Below are 19,383 nucleotides of genomic sequence, written 5' to 3'. Positions count from 1 at the left end.
TGTCCAGTCTCACAGATGTCTCTGGCTCAGGCCTGCTCCCTCAGCTGTTGCTCCCTTGTACCTGCTTCTGTGAAGGTTGCTGCCTCATGCCTCCTTCCGTGGAGGTTACTGGCTCAGGCCTGTTACCTTGGAGGTCCTTGAATATTTTTTAAACAAAGCCTTATCATTTGTTTCTTTTTTCCCACTGCCTTGATCCCACGAGGGCAAGGCTCTGCGTCTATTTTGGTCAGTAATATCTCTATAGCAAAAGATGTATGTGGGAGGCAGAAATGCATACAAATAGCTATGTTTTTATGAGTGGAGGTACACTGCAGTGCAGAGGGCATAAGAACAGAAATGAGCTGATAAAGGGAATGGCATTGTATGTGGGGCTTTGAGGACTCTCATGGGCAGCAGGCAGAATATCCAGAAGAGTCCCAGTAAGCAGTTGGATGGTTGGATTGAGAAGAAATGGTAGCCAAGGACTGAAATAAGATAGGAGAATCAAAATCGAAGGTGAGCACCCTGAGCTGAGAGCCAAGTGGGCCTTCCTCAGAGGTCATTAAACCAGGCTCCAGCCCTGATGAAGGCAGGGCAGTGAATCTCACCCGATGATACAGTAAAGGGAATGTGTGTGCCTGTCCAAAATTCATAACAGCAGAACCTGGTTCCTGTCCCTCTGTCCGTGAGGGCAGTACCACAGCCAATCTGTGTTTTCCTCTGTCTGTGATGGCAGTACCTCAACCAATCAGTGTTTTCCTCTGTCTGTGATGGCAGTACCTCAGTCAATCAGTTTTTCCCTCTCTCCATGATGGCAGTACTTTGGCCAATCAGTGTTTTCCTCTGTCTGTGATATCAGTACCTCAGCCAATCAGGGTTTTTCTCTGTCTGCAGTCTTTGCCCTTGGCATCACTTCATTTCAAACCACCTGATGATGTTGGACAAATTCACAGGAGTAGAAATAGAACACTTAAGGAAACACTCATCTTTTTCTTTGGGCTTCTCTGAAGCTCTAATTAAATGAAATGGATCTGTTCCCTGTGCTTTAACTGTTTTTTTTTTCTCCTACAGTGCATTTGGGAAGCACACTGTGAATATGTATTTGAGTGTTTTGTTGGTTCTCATTTGTGACAAGGATGGATATGAATGGAATTCACTTAGTATAAAATGTTTACACACTACAGTGAGCACGCCTTTGCTGTGTCTGAAGAGAGACGACATTTTTTGCTTCATCCAGCTTCTGAGGGTGACATGTCAGGAGCTCCTCCTGCCAGGAGGAAACCATGAATTATACTAGAAAATTGAAATTATAATTAGGTAGGGCAGAACTGAGCTCCTATATTCCTTTCAGATAGTGTTGTTTGATTGATGGCCCCGGGGTATTTTATTTTAATATTTCTAAATTATTCCAAGGAAGCACAAGAGAAGTGTCATTGGCAGACTTCACAATGGAATGACCTAGAAACCTTAAAACAAAGAATGGGAATGCAGTCTGAGAAGGATTAGACTAAGTGATGCATTGTTTCTTTGAACTCATTCCCTTGTCTGAGAACCAAAGGCCAATTCCTTCCGTCCTAGAAGGAACTTTCCATCTCAGCTTGGGACCAAAGGAAAATCACAAGAAGAAAGCAAGAGGGCAGCCCAAAGTGCTTCCCTGACTATGGAGCACATAGTCATTCACCTTGGGGATATTTTAAGGGACATAGATATGGCAAATGTGCATTCCTCCCTATCACAGCTGCTAGTGCAGTTCACAGCTGGTGCTTTTGAAATACTATCTGTACAGTTTTTGGCTCAGTGAACTGGCTCTGGAATTTTGAAGCAGGGGCTCAAAGGTGGTCAGTTATCCTTGCCCCTAACCTTCTTAGGAACAAGAATAAAGCCAGACTAGATGTCAAGGGGGCCTGGGGACATCTGGAGGGTTGAATAGACAAGATAAAACAAGAACAAAGAACTATAATGACCTCATAACTGGTTCATCTGGACCATGTAATAAGTCTCAGGTCAGAGAAGAGGAATTTGAAAATCTACCAATGTCTTTGATAATAAGCTAAAAACTTGACTGCATTTATAGTCTTTCCCCTGCTTGATCACCATGAAACCTCAACATGTTTGCATTGCTGCATCTTTGAAGTCATTCAAAGGATCCAGTTCTGCTTTTAAGCACACATTAGTGAACAGAGTTGCAGAGATTTCCTTTTTCCACGGCTTTCAGTGTGACATATAAAGCTTGAAAGGGCCGAATGTGTCTGTAAAGCTGGTCATTTCTATGCTCCAGGGGCGGGATAAGGTTAGAACCAGGGAGACAGAGTTAATGAGGAAGGCCGCTGGTTGTGGCATATTCAATTCACTCAAAACCTGCCTTGTGAATTGTTTAAGTAGAGGACTGCCAAGAGGCAGAGACCAGCCATGGTGTTACAGCAGCCATGAACTCACTGACCAGACTACTTATTTCCCATGTCTGACACTGACTTATGAAAAAGGAAGGAACATGGTAGATCTCAGAAAACTTGGGAAACCAAATCGTTCTATCTCAGGAAAGCAGACGAGAACAGTGGGCATTCATTTAGCTGTCTCTAGTGGAAAGTGGAAAAATTGCTGTCATTGTTTTATGGGCTGGAGTACAATTTTGCATTTCTGACTTCACTCCTATCCTAGTAAAGGGGCATTGAAGAAACTCACTCTTGCTAGAAAGAACTACTTCTTAGAATCAAGAGTGACTGTGCTAAGCCCCCCAAGACATGATTTACTCTTTCAACATATGGTTACAATGAGAAGCAGTGTGAGAATTTGTCAAGTACACAGTAAATTGTCTACAGAGCCAGAGGTAGAAGAAAATTAAAATCACCTTTTTACTTGTCTTGATTTTGCTATGCAATTTACACTGAGATTATATATTGAGGAAGACTCCAAACTCCTATTATAACTTTGAATCTGTTTCATCAGTATCTGCTGCAAAGAATAGGTTCCCCACTCCTCTTTGGTTGTAGAAATCCTATGTTTGCTGCAGAGGTCCTCTTATGTCTCTAACTCAAGTGATTTAGCACCTGGTATATGGACAGCAACTTTCAGAGTCCAGGGTGTTGTTTTACCCAAGTTCTAATTTCTGCAAGTATGTTATAAACTTCCTTAGAAGCAAATCCTACCTTTTCTTTTAGCTCTTAGTATGGAACAATGGTTGAGAAATGAGTAGGTAGGTAGATTCATAAAAACAGCTTAGGAGCCACTAATAGGAATGGATCTGAGAATATAAGTGATGTGCTGTTCTTTCTGATTATATAAAGTCGTAAATAGGCGGGGGAAACTCACATTTCCAATTGGCAAGGAACACCTATTCTGTTTATTACTGTTCCCTCCAGGAACCCTCTCACCCTCCCACCTCCCCTCATTCATTTTATATACCACATTTAAAATTGGAGCCATAACCTTGTTCAAGAATGTGCAAAACAGGAACATGGTAATGAACTGTTGCTGCTATAAACGTGATGAATGGCTTGTGGAGGAAGGGCATGAAATGGAATCTCAGGCCGGTGATTAGCTCTGCACATTCCTCCTTAAGAACGCCCATGGACCAGCAATGTTCACTCCGCTCTGGGTTCCCTTGGGGCTTTGTTGCAGGACTGTCACTGGGCCTTGGCTTCACAGGGAGGAATGAATAAGATCTCTTTGTTTCTTCCCAGCAACCTGAATGCTTTCCCATGGTGTGCCCCTTCCAAACTAAGCTCACTCACAATTCTAGCCGCATTTCCCTGAAGAAACCTTATGGTGCTACCCCGGCTTGCACTTTCCCTCTGACTTCTGCACACCCCAGACTTCAAGGACACAAGTGATGTATTCAGTCTCCATTCTTGCCTAAGCTACAGATATCCAACAACAAGGAGTGCTTTGGTCAGTGTGCTCAGATGTTCATACAGTGGCAGGCTCTGGAAAGAGATGAATGCACATCAAAGTTTTTGGTGCACAGCTATTCCTGGAGCACCAACAGAGTGCCTTTTAAAAATAGCAAGGCACTTTTATAAGTGACTAGTAAGACTAGACACTCAGGCCTGCTTCAACTAATAAATATTATCTGACATTGGAAAAAATAATATTCACACTTTTCCCCTATAATGTGTCATTGAACTGATAACAAGAGGTGCATACTTTTACATACATTTGGTGCTTGGTTTCTTACTATTTTGTGTATGTTTTATCAACTACCCTGGAATGGAGTGCTCTGTTCCTTTCATGGCACACCACACTTTTTTTTTTAGCATGGGACTAGTATTTGGTGGGCCTTGTTATTCACTGTTGTTTACTACTCCCGGACCAGAAGCATTGGGTTCTGCTGGTTTCTATTGACTCTTACTTTCCATCCAGGCCTCTTTAACCAGCTTTTTTTTTTTTTATAGTACTTGGAGCCCAGTAGTTGGAATGCTCATTAACATTTGATGTGTCTCATGGTAGGAGCCACTAAGCAGGAGCTCATGAAGTACTCACTGAGGTTAACTAGATGAATTCTTTCCTGGACATGGTAGCACATACCTAGCATTCAGTACTTGGAAAACAAAGATAGGAGGATCCATGAATCAAGGCCAATCTTGTCTGCATAGCAACTCTGAGGCTAGATTGGGTTACATAAGATCCTCACACTAACTGACTGTTTTTTCAAGATGAAGTATTATGTCTTGATCAAAATGTTTTGGTTGAGTCTACATAACAGTAGAATGTTAATTTTAAGAGAGGGTCAAGAGGTTGAGAGAAGTAGAGGAAAGAAATGACAAACTCAATAAATTTTGTTGGCTTAAGAAATTTTCTTTTAAAACACATTGACAGCTCAAATTGGTGTGTGTGTGTGTGTGTGTGTGTGTGTGTGTGTGTGTATGTGTGTGTACCTGTGTGTGTATGTATGAAGGTTAGAGGTCAGTGTTCCTCTCTACCCTATTTCTAATACAGAGGCCCTCACTAAACATGGGGCTCACTGACTGACTAGAATGATTGATCAGTGAGCTCTGGGCATCTGCCTGCCTCAAAGTCCTCCCTGATTCCTGTCAAGTTGGGCCAATTTTTAATAATGGATGTATTTACTGAAGCATTGGATTAGTCATGGTTTGGATCATACAACCATCTTTTCCAAGAGCATGCTCAATGCTGAGCAAACCACACAATCACTTATCTCAGCCTCTGTTAATGGGTTGGTGTGGGAAGCTAAGGCATTGATAAGAGCAAGAGGAGTAAGTGAAGCAAGACGACAACCCAGCAGTGTCGCAGCTGTCACTACAAATCAAATGGAGAACTGTGTAAGTTTGAGTTTATATACATCCGACTTCTCTCCATCTTTCTATACCAAGGGTTGCCTTCTCTACACTTGGTAATGTCTCAGGTAGCTACCATCACTGCATGAACTTTTTAATAAGAACACCTGGGCCCTAATTTTGGTCTCACCATTTTTCAAATACACGATGCTGGGAAAGGCATATAATCTCTTCAAGTTCAACCTTCTCTCTATAAAAGTGAATTGGAGTGATAGTAGGGTTGCTCTAGCTAAATAAGATAATGTATGCAAAGTGATTCCTGTAGTCTTCTGAAAACATGAGCCAACAAATTGTTTTTTATGTTGTTGTTGTTGTTCAGCTGTGGGGTGACTCCTGGATATCAGAGACTACACATTGCCCATAGGAGGCAGCAGTGGTCGGCACATCAGCCTCGTCTAATAACTCTCTAATGTACTGACTTCATTTTGGGGTCTATGGGGATTTTATTGAATTATTGCTTTATGGATGGATTATTCTTCTCTTGGTATGCATGGCTTCTCCTAGAATTGCTCACAAGTAGAACAGAGCAAACACACAGTAGATGCATTAATCAGAGGCAGGTGCCTGCAGCCTGAAGATGCTCCTTATAAGCCTCATCCTCACAGACAAATAGGGAGTGACGGAAGTTGCAATCATTCATTCCGTGAACCCTGATGAATCACTTGATGTATTAACTGGTGTCGTCCATCTTTCTGTACTTGTCTTGGGCATTTGACTGGAGTCTATAAATCTCCTTCCTTCAGAAAGTCTCAACCAGTGATCTCTGAATTGACCTTCCTTCCATGGAGTTAGTGTGAGGCTTACTCTCTGTGCTGGGCGTGCATTTGTTATAGGGCTTGGGACTGCATTCAGTACACTACCTTACCCTCCTAAGCCAAATGCTTGTTTTACCAAATTAAAGAGTTACATTGCACTTGATTTCACTGAGTTTTATATGTCAAACAAAGCAAGAAGGAAGGAGATTTAAGGAAAGGGATGAGACTACATTTTAAAACAACCATGTGAAGACTGACAACAGGCAACTGGATGTCCCCTCTGTCCTTTCTAATGGAGTGAGTCAGGAAAGCATTATCAACATGATTATGGGAAAAGCACCATTTCCCCATATGTAAGTTTTTGTATGGGTGGATGGTCCATCTAGAAACGTTGTATCACATGGATGAAGATACTGCAACTAGTAATTTAGTCTTTCCGAGTTGCTATGTTCTTCCCCTTTTTTCTTTTTATTCTTATTCTAAAGGACAATTATCTTTGAGGAATTTGCGAGGAGCCTCTTAGGATTTCAAGGTCATTAAGTTCTTTAGATTGTTTTCTTCGCCAAGAGAGAAAAATTAAGAAGAAAAACAATGGAGAATCTGACTTATGCAATGAGTTTGATTGTGATAATTATTCAAAGTGTATCTAATATTAGTTTTAAATTATATAATGTAGTATCACTTCATACATGTACATTTTAAATATATTGATCATATTTTAGTATAGCTAGAGAAATTTTTGGGATAAGAATTGTAAGCTCTAAAGTGGTTTTCTTCTTATAACCAAACCAAACTAAAATGTGTACATGTTTGTGTGTGTGTGTGTGTGTGTGTGTGTGTGTGTGTGCGCGCATATAGCTCTGTAAGGTTGAAAAAGGAACCGAGATGTTAAAGACGACAAATTGCCAAACTGCCTGTTATTCTAATTCCACTGAGCCCTGCCCCATAATAGCTTCTTTTGAGAAATTTGGGGAGAGCAAAACATAGAAGCACGCATGATTGGAATGAGACACCACTAAGACAATGGAGCATATGTGATATCATTCCTCTTACCTTGCATTTGCTGCACTTTTAATTTAGCAAAGAACCCACATGTTCATGTACAAATTACATGTTTGCAAAGCATTTGACGTCGAACGTTGCTATGCACAGACTCTTTAGATCTTCGGAGCCCCTGGGATGGCTGACTTCCACTGCATTCACATACGCTCTCCTCTGGCATTTATCTCTCATCCTTGTGCATTTCTTTCCATGGCTATTTAAATTCTGAAATGGACTGAGCTGTAAAAACACATCCCTGGTCATTTGGTGTCTGTGTGGGCTGCCCAGGGTGAATCTGAGTCCTGCAAGGGAGATTATGAAGTGTTAGACTCAGTCAGTTTGTTTGCTGAAGAGGGGACAGGTGAGTAAGCCCAGAGTCCATGTGAGTCTTTGGCTGTCTAGAGCATCTTATTAAGTCACATAAATGTCCCAGATGGATGCAGTTGGGATGGGCATGGACCAAATGAGGAAATAAAAATAAATAGTTTGTGCATTGATTTAGCTTGCCTTTAGATCACATCTTCTTTATTTTAATACTATCCTATTAAAACATAACTAGCAAGAGTCTCCAGAGCAGAGTCATGAGGATATTAGTAACCTGAGTATCATGCTGCCTTAACTGTACCTTCTCTGGGTAGATACAAACTTCGAGTCCTGACAGGGAAGAAAAGGAGGACAGTTTATCTTGTACATCTGTGAGTGCTGTTCTGAGGCCTCTCGCAGAGCCCACCTTTACCAAGAAAGGTCAGAAGGGCAAAGTGTGCTGATGCAGAAATCTTAAAAGCTAGAGATGTCTCAGCTGTTGATTACAAAATGGAAGATAACTGTGCTTTCTGGCAAGCTAAAAATGCCTTGAGTAGTATCTGTCAAGTCTCTCCACTTAGCTGCTGAATGTGATGCCAAGAAGGAGCCAGAGTGAATGATGAATGTGTTGGAGAATGACATGGCATGGAGATGGGAGATCGCAGGTGGAAGATGTGATTACGGGAAACAGAGCTTTCCCTGGGCTACCGAAAGCTTCACAGTCCACCCTTCCCCAACCTTTCCCCCTTAAAATCCTTCCCATCCCAGGACTTCCCACTCAGGCTTCTTGGGTGAAGTGTAAGTGACTGGGGTGTGGAGAGTAGTAATGCAGTAATTGGGATTGTCTTCAAAATTTAGGAACCCCATTTTCCTTTCAGATTTGTTTGTTCTTTTGCCAATATATAAAAGAAATAAAAGCAAAGCAAATGAGCAAAATCCCCTGGATAGGAATATAGAGTTAATAAATTATTACCTTCCTGAACTTGGCAGTTGTTAGATACTATAGAGGTCAATTTTAAGGACCCTTTTAGAAACAGTTGAAGGCAAAGAGACTTATGGGAAATTCTAGACCACAAGAACAGGAAAGGTGGCAAGAAAAGAGCATCTGCATTCTCATTCGAAGCAATAAATACAAAGAAGATACTTATTTTCAGAACATATACAAAGAACAGAAATGACATAGGACCCATTTTCTGCACACTAACTCTTCTTAACCTGACTTAGTAATGACAACTTAATGGATCCCACTCTTATTTTTCCCAACTGCTACGTTCATTTGCAACTTACTAGGCAAGTCTCAGCCTACGAATTCTTAGAGCTACATAACTCTTAGTGGAAGTGAATTGGTGCAGTAGAGCTGGAAAGAGGAGCACTCCAAGGATAGGCTTCCTTTGCTCTGAAGCTCATTCAGCACAAAACCACTTGGGACTCGGTTTCTGAGGGTCCAGATGTTCAGGAACAGAAGCCCTCTCCACTAGTAAGTTTCACATGACACCAAATAAAGTTTCAATAGCCTTTGATTCCCCTGAGTTCTCTAACTTTATAGAGTAATTCTGTAAAATGACAGTTGCAGTGCTTATGATATGGTTGGTTGAGTAAGGGTATTTGCCATTCAACCTGACAACCTCATGTGTTTAAGCCACTGGGCCACACACATGTGTACATGGCTTGTGTGCACCTTCCTGAATGTAGTAAAATATATACAATAGTGTTTGCCAATACAATATATCTCTTTTTAATTTTTAATTAGAATTTATTATATGGCTATAACTATTCTAGAGGTACATTAACATCATTACGGAAGCATGAAAAGAGCTACTGTTTGTATCTATCATAGAAAGTGGAATTAAAAACATTCCCAAATATTCAGATATGTGGTTTTCCAAAGGCCCATGGGATGGTGATGGTAAAATGCGACCAGTATCTTAGAGGCACTGAACTTCTTTCCCCATCTGGAATCTACCAAGTCCATACTGGCCTCCCATTTTCCACAGACACCTATGGATTTGACATTGCCTCTTTCTTGCTAATTTCAGCAAACAGGACCTAAGGCCTTTCTTCATTAATTGTAAGAAGCGTAAAGGGCTGGACTAGGAAGGGCCTCAAGAACCCTTGTAAGGAAGTGTCAAGAGGGCAAAGCAACAGAACTCAGTTGCCCTTACTGCTGTAGTTTCCTGACTTGTTTCCTTTCTTTTCTTCTGTCCAGAGTGAGCCCCAAGGACTGAGAATCAAGAGGAGCTTCGACTTTGTCTAGTGTCTGGGCACCTGTGCTCACTCTAAATTCCCTCTGTTAAACCAACTTTTCCCTCTGTGATCTGGCCGTAGAGGCTATGGTGTCAGGCCAGTGTGCTTGTTTTTATATGCAAATAAATCACTTGATTATATTTCTTGTCCTTATGTTATCATGAATATTTCAAATGAATTTTATATGGTTCATATTTATGGTTTGGGAGCTATTTTACTTTTTGGCTCACTGCCGTCTCATCTGCATATACCATATCTCAGCTGATGTTGATTGGTCTCATTTACATATTCATCATGCTCCTATTTTCAAACATATTTTGTTATAAACTGGCTTTTCTCCCCCCCTCCTGTGTTATAATAACACGTAGATGTGTTTTTAAATTGTACTCATTTCCATACATAATTTTTCTGGTTACCATAAATCACCACATTGTCACCTACTCCCCCCACTTTATTCAGTACAATCTTCACACTTTATACCAAGCTGACATATGGCTCCAAAGTAATTAAAGACAATGTAAACAGTTTACAGTGTACTTTGCAAAGCCACTTCACATTGCAGAGAGTTTAATGATTTCCATTTACTCCCAGCAAGTCCCAAAGCAAAGAAGAGTTGGGAGGCTTGAGATAAGGATGCTGATGAAGGCTAGAATGTGAACAGTGGCTCTGTCATCGTTAATGGGGAAGCTTTGTTTTACCCAGAAGACTCTCCTGCTAACTTTTCACAAAAACAGAACTGGGTTAATGAACCAGGAAGACTCATCTGCGAGGGTTAGGATGTATACTCAACTCTCCTTTCTTTTTTGATAGAAAAAAGCATGAATCTTTTGTAATTGTAAGGAGGAAGAGATGCAAGTCCATCAGTGTTATGGATACAGAATGGGAAGTTAAGGTGCTAGACAACATTATGAATAAAGAGGTATCGTTAACACTTATATACTTGGTTGATAGTTGGATGCTTATACAGCATGGGGGTGAGGGAAATAAAGATGTGCAATCTCAGAATCTGGGCAATCTAGTTAAGTCCATGAACACAAAGCACATTCTACTTTGGAATATCCAATAAGAAGCTAGAACTAATGGGCCAAGCAGTGATTTGATTAATACAGTATCTGTGTGGCTATTTCAGTTCTGGATGGCCAGGATGAACAAACAAACTCCCAACAAAAGGAATCTATAGGTAGATAAGCATGAGAGTCTATGCAGACACTGGTAATTATATGGTCATAATTAAAATACAGTCCAAGATAAAAACTACATGAGAAGTTATGTGCAAAACCTGTGCTGTGAACATTTGTTAGACTCTTTTCTGTTCTGAGAGGCAGAAGAAAATAAACTCTCAACTGGCTTAAGGAAAAGAAGGGGATTTAATGGTTCATTTAACTCTATGTTCAGAGAGAAAGAACAGCTTTAGAAACAACTTTATTCAAGTTCTAGTGTCTCTAGGACTTGGGCTCTCTCTGAGTCTTTCCTTCTATTATGTGAGTTTTATCCTCATCAATACTCATAGTGGATAGATGGTGACAATTGTCTGTCTTCACTTCTTTGTGGCATTCTATTCCTAAAAAAAGATCTGACTTTTTCATTGCTCAATTCCATGAAAGCCTCAAGATTTATGACTTGCCCAGATTACAGAAGCACTCCTCTAGCAGTCACTGAAGCTAAGAGACGTGGTGTTCAAACTGCCTGCCACCTAAGTTATGAGCTCATCTCCAGAGCTGGAAATGTCTCCTTCAACCACATGTACTTAGTGTGAGGAAGAAAAGACCTACAAACAAAACAATCCACTCTGCTGCAGGGGTGCGTGACATAGTAGAAACTCTGATACGCGGGTAAACAAAGTCTGCAAAAAAAAAAAAATTAGTTCCGCCATGAAGAAGAGCAGTGTCTCTGTGTGGTTGGGGAAGACTTCTGGAGGAGAACTGAGAGCTGAAGGATAGCAGGAGTTTCTGATTAGCATCCTCCTCACAATAATTATTGTACTTAACTTTCGCTGAGGACTTCACCATGTGCCAGGTACCAAACGAAGACTGCTGCAATCATGACTTTCCCCATCCTCTCCCAAAGTCATTAGATCTGGCAATATTAGTTGTTGCTTGAGAACTTTGATAATTAGACAGCTTTGAAGAATCTGTAGCCAAATCACAAGTGAGTGCAGGTGAAGAGGTGACTGAATGAGAGGGAGGAAGGAGGGTAGGAGAGGGTATTCTTTCAGTGGTATTCATGGTGAAAACAGAGGTAAATGCATGGCGGAAGGGAACATTTAGGAGAAAGTGTTTCCCTTTTCTCCTTTCAGTAAGGATAGGAGAGAAACATGGTCATATGCAGAATGAATTAAAGAGATTTACGGAGAGGGAGATACTGGAGATGAAGCCAGTATTTATTAAATGTAGGAAGTAGGTTAAAAAATAAAGACTTTTACTTTAGGTGAAAAGGATGGTCATAGGAAGGAGATGAGAACTTAGCCGTGACAAAACAGGATGTGAGACAGTGTGGGGATGGTGATCCTGGGGACTACAGGAGCAGGTGGCTTCCTGAGACCTGCGAGATAGAGGTGAGAAGAGTTCAACGCCAAGAGTAATTGCACTTTATACCTCATTGCAATTGACTCAGCTAACTTATAAAGACAAGAGGCAACAGATGCTGTGTGGCGACACTGTTACTGAACCAGCTTCCTCATTCCTTGTATTATTGTTATGTCAGCTCGCTTTGGCCAGCTCTTTAACCATACAATGGTCTCGTTGATGCTGAATGTCCTGTGAGGGGCCAGCCATATTTGCCAGATAAAATTTTATGAGGTGGGTTATTTTTGATAGTCATTATTTTTTATCTACGCGAGTGGTAGGATGTTTGGGGGATCCAGGAGTGCTTCTAGTCATCTAGTATATGTCACATCATTGGCCAGGCATTGGCTAGTCTACCAAGGAACAAATCTCGCAAACTCTATGACTTTCGTGGTAAGCTCTATTAAGATGAATGCCTGTCCTTGTGTTGAATATCTTTACCAGCTGAGAACATTGGAAGACAGAACATTTTAAACTGAGCTCTCAACTAACATGACAATGAAGTTCTCTTTCTCAAATACAGAATGAGGAAGCAAAGGCCTTAAAGGAAACCTCAAGATTACATAGTCAGTTTTACAGAAGCTAGCAATTAACCAGGACTCTGGCCACTGTCTTGCAAGCAGATGGTTTAATTATGAAAGCATGGGGCTTTCCTCCCTACTTTGTGTTCCATTTGTGAATAGATCATGTTCTCTCTCCCCTGGACATCAGTAAGAAATTGTCTTAAAGTGGGGGGACCAAGTAGGTGGGAAAATCCTACAGCTTCCAGGAGAAACACATGAGCTGGAGGGTAGCTTTCACCTTATTGCCATAAAAATATTTCCTTTTCTGAAAACTCAGTACATCTCTAACTGTACCTACTGACATGTAAGTATTGAATCCTGGCTGTGTCATTGCGGAGAGCATGTCTCCCTTCTAAAATCCTCCAAGGAAGCCAAAGGCCTTCAAAGGAAGGGCATATTACTTGTGGTGTGAGAGGATTCACTCTGGGTTTACTCTTGCACCCCGCCTTGAGAAAATTCCATTTGGAGTCTACTCTATGTTTAACTACATCAATAAAAGTCAGTGTTTGCTACAGCAAAGGAGACTTCGTGGCCAGTCCTGCAAATGTTCTCAATACTTACACATGTTTGTGAATCAGTGACTATTTATTGTGCATATGACTCAGAAACCAGAAGTCTAAATGATAAGGACAGAGACGTTAGCCCTTGCTGTTGATTCAAAGCTAACCAGTGCTAGTAGGAGGATGTCTTTAAAAGAGAAAGGCTGTAAACAGAAAAAAAAAATGATTTCTTTTATGAGTTATCTAATCTATGGGCCCTGGAAAGTAAATCATTTTGCAAAACCACACAAGAGTGATGGAATATTAGCAATTGTTTCTAACCACCATTGGTAAGAAGTATGATAAGAAAGGAAAAGGGAAGGCATGCAAAAGATTTTTGGAATACCCAGTGACTTTTAAATGCAGTTCTTCCCAAGGAATAGAGGTTCTAGGATGTGTTCTTAACCACCAGATCTATAGGTGCTCAGGACTTACATACATCACTATAGGGCTTATATATAACATGCATAATCTTCCCACATAGTCATGCATACTGCAACATAAATCAATTTTAGCTTACTTGAAATACATAATGCAATGCAAACCTGCATAAATAGTTGTATTATTATATCAGTTATAGAATAACAATAATAAGAATTATACACATACATACACACATCAGAATATTTTCTCCCAAATATGTTCAACCCACGCTTTGTTGAATCTACAGATAAGGAGTCATTGAAAAGGATGGACACATGTATAGAAAATCATGTTAGACATGGCACAAGGTCACCACCCATGGCCCACCTGGGGCATTCACACAGCAACATCAGATACCTACATTTTCTCTAGGTCCTCAAATCCAGAAAACGATCCTTTTGGGATGACTCGAAGCTTGGTGAGCACAAACCTCCTGAAAAGAGAGTGGGTATAAAGCATTATAATCCACCGGATCATAAACAATTGAGTGCTTGATGAATTCCATCAGGTAACACAAACACACATGGGATGCCTGCCATGAGAATAAGGCTTCAGATTGTTTCCCATTGTTCCCTTCCTCACAGAAAAGCACTTGTCCAGGCTCTGTTTCAAGAAACACTGAATAGCAGAGATGAGCAAGGGTTGGAGCCCGTCAGTCATGAGACCCTTCTACACATTGTCCTCCACTCATACTGAGCTGACCTTCCATCCCATTCATCAGGGGAAAGGGGAATCAGGAGAAAAGTTTTGACTGTTCTCACATGTTCACTGCAGTGAGCGCACCTGCTGCCAGTCCTCCTGGTACCATGGGTGAGCTGTCCAGCATCATGCCCAAGAAGAGTCCCTCCCACCCATACTCCACCATTTCCCTCTCCTCCAGGAAAACACCCCAGCAAATCTCCCTGCCTCTTTCATACATCTCATGCTTGTATGTCCGCCCTCTGCTGAATTTCACCATCCATATACAAGTATGTCACTGTTTTCCCTGTTCATGAAATCCTCTCTTTGCTGCAGCCACTTCTGGTTTTCTGACATCTCTTTTGTTTAAAATGTCTGTCTCACCCTTGTGACAAAACAACTCCCATAGGGTCCTGCTCCTCTCCTGACTCAGGGAAAATACAAATTGCTAACAGTGGCATTCCGAACCTCACAGGAGCTTCCAGCTCTCTGTTCTCTAGCTCCTTTAACCTCGTGTTTGCTTCAAAGTTTGCTAAACAGCTTAATTAATAGTAAGAGTTTGCAATGCATGCGCTAAGTAACATTTTCAGGTTCATCCTCCTATCATGCCCACAGACAGCCTCCTGACTTGCCTCTCACCTTCTATTCTCTCAAAATTCACCTTCTCAGCTGGGTTTTTTCTGACCTCTCTATGTAAAATGACAACACCCCCTGACATGTCCCCTGGCCCACTTCCCTGCTTAAAATTTTCCTCATGATCCTTCTGGCATGTTGTACATTTTTCTTTCTTTCCTGCCTTTTCACATAATTGTCTCTTCCCCTTGAGAGGCGTGAGAGCTCCACGGGGGCAGAGACTGTTTTCCGAGTTGTCACCTAGACCTGGCACATCACAGTTCTCTCTGAATGGGTTTTTACAACACCGGTGCCTGACGGGAGAGCAAAGCAAGGGATGTTTAGGAAATGCTTCAAGCACAAGCTGCCTTGCATGCTTAAAGTCGGCCTGGAGTTTCAGATGTTCTGAGCTACACTGTGGGCATGCAGGCCTTTTCTCTCCTGTTGTTTGAGCTTGGCTATTGCATGCTCCTGCTCCGTGATGAGAAGCCATGGGAGAGACCAATTCTCCTGTTTCCTACCACTTCTGTAGCTCTAGTAACAGGCTTCTTTTCTAAAAGTTTCAAGGACCACGCCTGTATTAGGTTGTTCAAGGTTATTAAAACAATTAAGATTTTTAAAAAGTCTATAAAATTTATTATTAAAAACTTGAAAAACAAAACAAAAAGCAACTCACACAACAGACCCAAAGACTATACATCTCAATGAACTTCTATATAGTCGAATAGTCATTTGGAATGTAAGCTATGTAGGGTCACACTGGATTTTACACTCTCAGTTCTGAACATATTTTTATGTGCTTTTACACTTGAAAGCAGTTTTCAAAAAAAAACAATTTTCATTTTTTCCAGAAGTCTTAAATAAATCATAACAGATATCACTTTAACATGTATGGCTGTGCTTGTACAAAAGTGTCAAAAAATTGTCAAAAGCCCAAAGTAAGAAACTGAATCCCAGATGTTATTCTAAGCCAGTTTGAGTTCAAATCAGAATCTGAAGAGGGAGGGGAGAATGAGTTTGATTTCCAGATTTGGTAACCAAGGAATTTGTATATGGATGCCAAACTGGTCTGCCAGGTAACAGAGGGTAAATGAAAAGTCTCTGCCAACCTCTTCTCCTCTCCCTCCCTTTTCTCCTCTCCCTTCCCCTCAACCCTCGCTCTTATAGTCATTCTTTCCCCCTTATCTTATATGCATCCCAGAAAGAAATGAACAGAAAATACAGGCTAGTCAATTTTCATTGAAATAGCACCCAGGAAATACTCCATAATTTGTGGAAAGCTATAAATCCTCAGATTCAGAAAACCCAAGCTATCCTACAAAAAGAAACCAAATTTCATTGCTAGATATCTGAGAATAAAAACTATGGATCTATAAGAGAAAACATTTTTAAAGCAAAAAGAGAGAAAAAGACAAAAATCTTCAAAGGGAAAGAATTAGAAAAATTTGTAAGAATATCTTCAAAACTATTAGAGAAAAGCAATTGTTAATTGAGAATTATGTGACTAGAAAATTACCATTCAAATATGAGGGTAAAATAAAGACAAAAGGATAAATTTAATTAAAGACTAAAAACTTTTAGCTAGATAATTCCTTTAGATAATAGGAAAACTTAATTCAGTAGGAAGACAGACACTCATATGCATACACACACTGTGGAGTCTAAAAATTAGTACCCTTCATTGACTAGGTAGGAATTCATAATAGTCAGAAAACCCACCAAGTCAATAAGCAATAGTAAAAGATATTGACCCTGAACTAAGTCACAGAGCAAATTAGTGTGAAAATAAAGAACTTTCTTGGCAAGAATGCAATTGCTCAGTCACTTAGAAAACAGTAAAAGATAATCTACTCCTTTACCTCAGCACACATACACCCATATGGAAAATCAACACAAAATATTAGCACTCCTTTAAATCACACAAAGAAGAAATTACAATCATAAGAAGATTTGGGGTAATATAAGAAAATAGAATATAAAAGTAGTTAAGCTTTTACTCATACACAGCTTTCAGCTTTAAAGTATTATAGTATTAGAAGGGACAGAAAGACAGAATATTAATGAGCTAAGCTTCTGTCAGAAGAAACCAGCAGAAGATGGATTGAACTGTTGAAAGAGAAAAACCATAAGGCAGTGTTTCCTCATTCTATTCCTGGATAGAATTTAAAGTGAAACCCAAAAGCAGTATGACAAGAAACATTGGCGTGATTATTGGTATTGATTGTCAGCTTGACAGGATCTAGAATCATGTAGAAGATCCTTTGCATGTGTCAGTGAGCGAGTTTCTAAGGTGTTAATTGTGGTTAGAAATCCTTTATTTAAATGTTGGTGCAATCTTTTAATTGCCTGGGGTCCCAGACTGAGTAAAAAGTAGCAAGCAAGCTGAGCACTAGACTTGATCGGCTGGATTCCTTGCCATGAACACAAGGCAACAAGCTGCCTCAGGATCATGCCACTTCATGAGCCACTGACACCTTAGCTGATGTCTTAGTCAGGGTTCACTGCTGTGAAGACATCACAAGCATACCTCCTCTTAGAAAAGAAAACATTTAATTGGAGCTTATTTAAAGTTTCAGAAGCTTAGTCCATTATCATCGTGGTGGGGAGTCTGCTGGTCTGTATGGGAACATGTTCCTGGAGAAGCAGCTGGCAGTTCCATATCTGCATCCACGGGCAGCAGGAAGAGAGGGACCCTGGGTTTGGAAGGGGCTTTTTGAAAAACTCAGAGCCTACCCCCAATGATACACTTCCTCCAACAAGGGCACACCTCCTAATCTTTTCAAATGGTGCCTCTTCCTGGACCAAGTATGGGGGCCATTCTCGTTCAAACAACCACAGTGGACTATCCCTTCAAACTGTAAGATGAGCAAGCTCTTCTTCCCTTTTCAGGAATTTGATTGCAGTAAAGAGAAAACTAATTATTAGTAATACAGTTGAGGAAACAAAAGACTGTCAATGAGTATCAATATAATTGCTGAAACAAGAGACTGGCAAGTTTTGGGAAGATGAAACACCCAGGAGACACTACAGCTTGATAAACAGTCCTTGAGCGAGAACAGTTTGACATATAAATTTTGACTTTTTATGATGATGTAAAGGCAATATGCTTTCAGGAGATGCTGTAATTCTAATTTTAAATTTTGGTCTTTTCCTGGCTACCATTGTGAGCCACCAAAATGAGCCATAGCCATGAGGGAAGGAAAGGAAACAACAAACATTTTACAGTGGGTGCTTGTTCTTGGGTATTATTTGAGGGTTGTTTTTAGACTAGCTCACATCATTGAGGATAGCAAAAGCCGTGAATACTCAAGTAAGTACTTCATATAATATATATATATATATATATATGCATATCTAGCTTATATATGCTTTTCTATATACTACTTATCTCTAATTACTTATGGTATCTAACACAATGTAAATACTGTAGGTTTGAGGAACGTGACATTAGTATTAAAAAATCTTTCTGGTCCAAGGTTGATTTGGTACATGGGTACAGATGCCCAACTATTATGTGTTGTCACTGTTTTTCTGGATATACGTATTCAATAAATTACATTAAATATTCATCAATTTGTCATTAAATAGGCTTTGTATTAAATGGTGTTGTCCAACCACAGGGCAGTTTAAGTGTTCTGGGTGTGTTTAAGACAGGTCAGGCTAGGCTGTAATGTTTGGTAAGTTAAGTCTGAGAATGCAATTGTTTTTAACTGAATATAGATCCTTTTCATAAAATATATTTAATTATGGTTCCCCCTCTCCCAACTCCTCCAAGATCTTCCCTACCTCCTCAAATAAAATTTTAAATTTCAATATTATCAACTGATTTAATGGATTTATTCATGGTGAGTCAAAAGGCATCTGTATTCATAAAGTTTAATCATTACATAAACTTTCCATTTTATAGCTGTAAAGTTAAGATTTGCTCTGCTTATTTTTAGAATGAGCAAGAAATTATTTTTGTAATATTTACAGTTTAGTGTAGTGGTTTAAAGATCTCGTAATTCTAGGCTGAAGAAATGATCCAGTAGTTAAGGGCACTGGTTGCTGTTCCAGGGAATTTGGTTTAATTTTCAGCATGCAAATGATGGTTCACAACCATCTATAACTCCAGTTCCAGGGAATCTGATGCCCTCTTCTGGCCTCTGCAGGAACTATGCACATATGTGGTATACAGACATATATGAAGGCCAAACACCCATACACATACAATTAAAATACTTTCATAATTCTATCATTAATGACATTTATTAGAGGCAATTATGTTTGCTTGAATGTTTATTGAAGACAGTTGAAATGCTAACACTGTAAAATGTATTAATATACCAAGTTTATTTTAATCAACAATTTCTGATAATTCATTATGGTTTTGTTACTCTAATTATATT

The 19,383-nt window shown here is 40.0% G+C and overlaps 1 protein-coding gene across 1 annotated transcript in view; it reads right to left on the bottom strand.

The window, feature by feature from the left end:
* Fshr (follicle stimulating hormone receptor) overlaps window positions 1–19,383 on the bottom strand; it is a 192,048-nt gene that overhangs the window by 85,650 nt on the left and 87,015 nt on the right. Inside the window, exon 2 of the mRNA XM_041630181.1 lies at window positions 14,067–14,138. Within this exon, the coding sequence (XP_041486115.1) occupies window positions 14,067–14,138 (72 nt within the window). The remainder of the gene's footprint in view (window positions 1–14,066; window positions 14,139–19,383) is intronic.

The sequence above is a fragment of the Microtus oregoni genome, unplaced genomic scaffold (assembly GCF_018167655.1).
Source record: "Microtus oregoni isolate MIOR12 unplaced genomic scaffold, Mior012 000034F_ref0000314, whole genome shotgun sequence".
Classification (NCBI taxonomy): Eukaryota; Metazoa; Chordata; class Mammalia; order Rodentia; family Cricetidae; genus Microtus; species Microtus oregoni.
The sequence above is the reverse complement of the archived record's forward strand: the minus strand, read 5'-3'. Positions and strand labels throughout refer to the sequence as shown.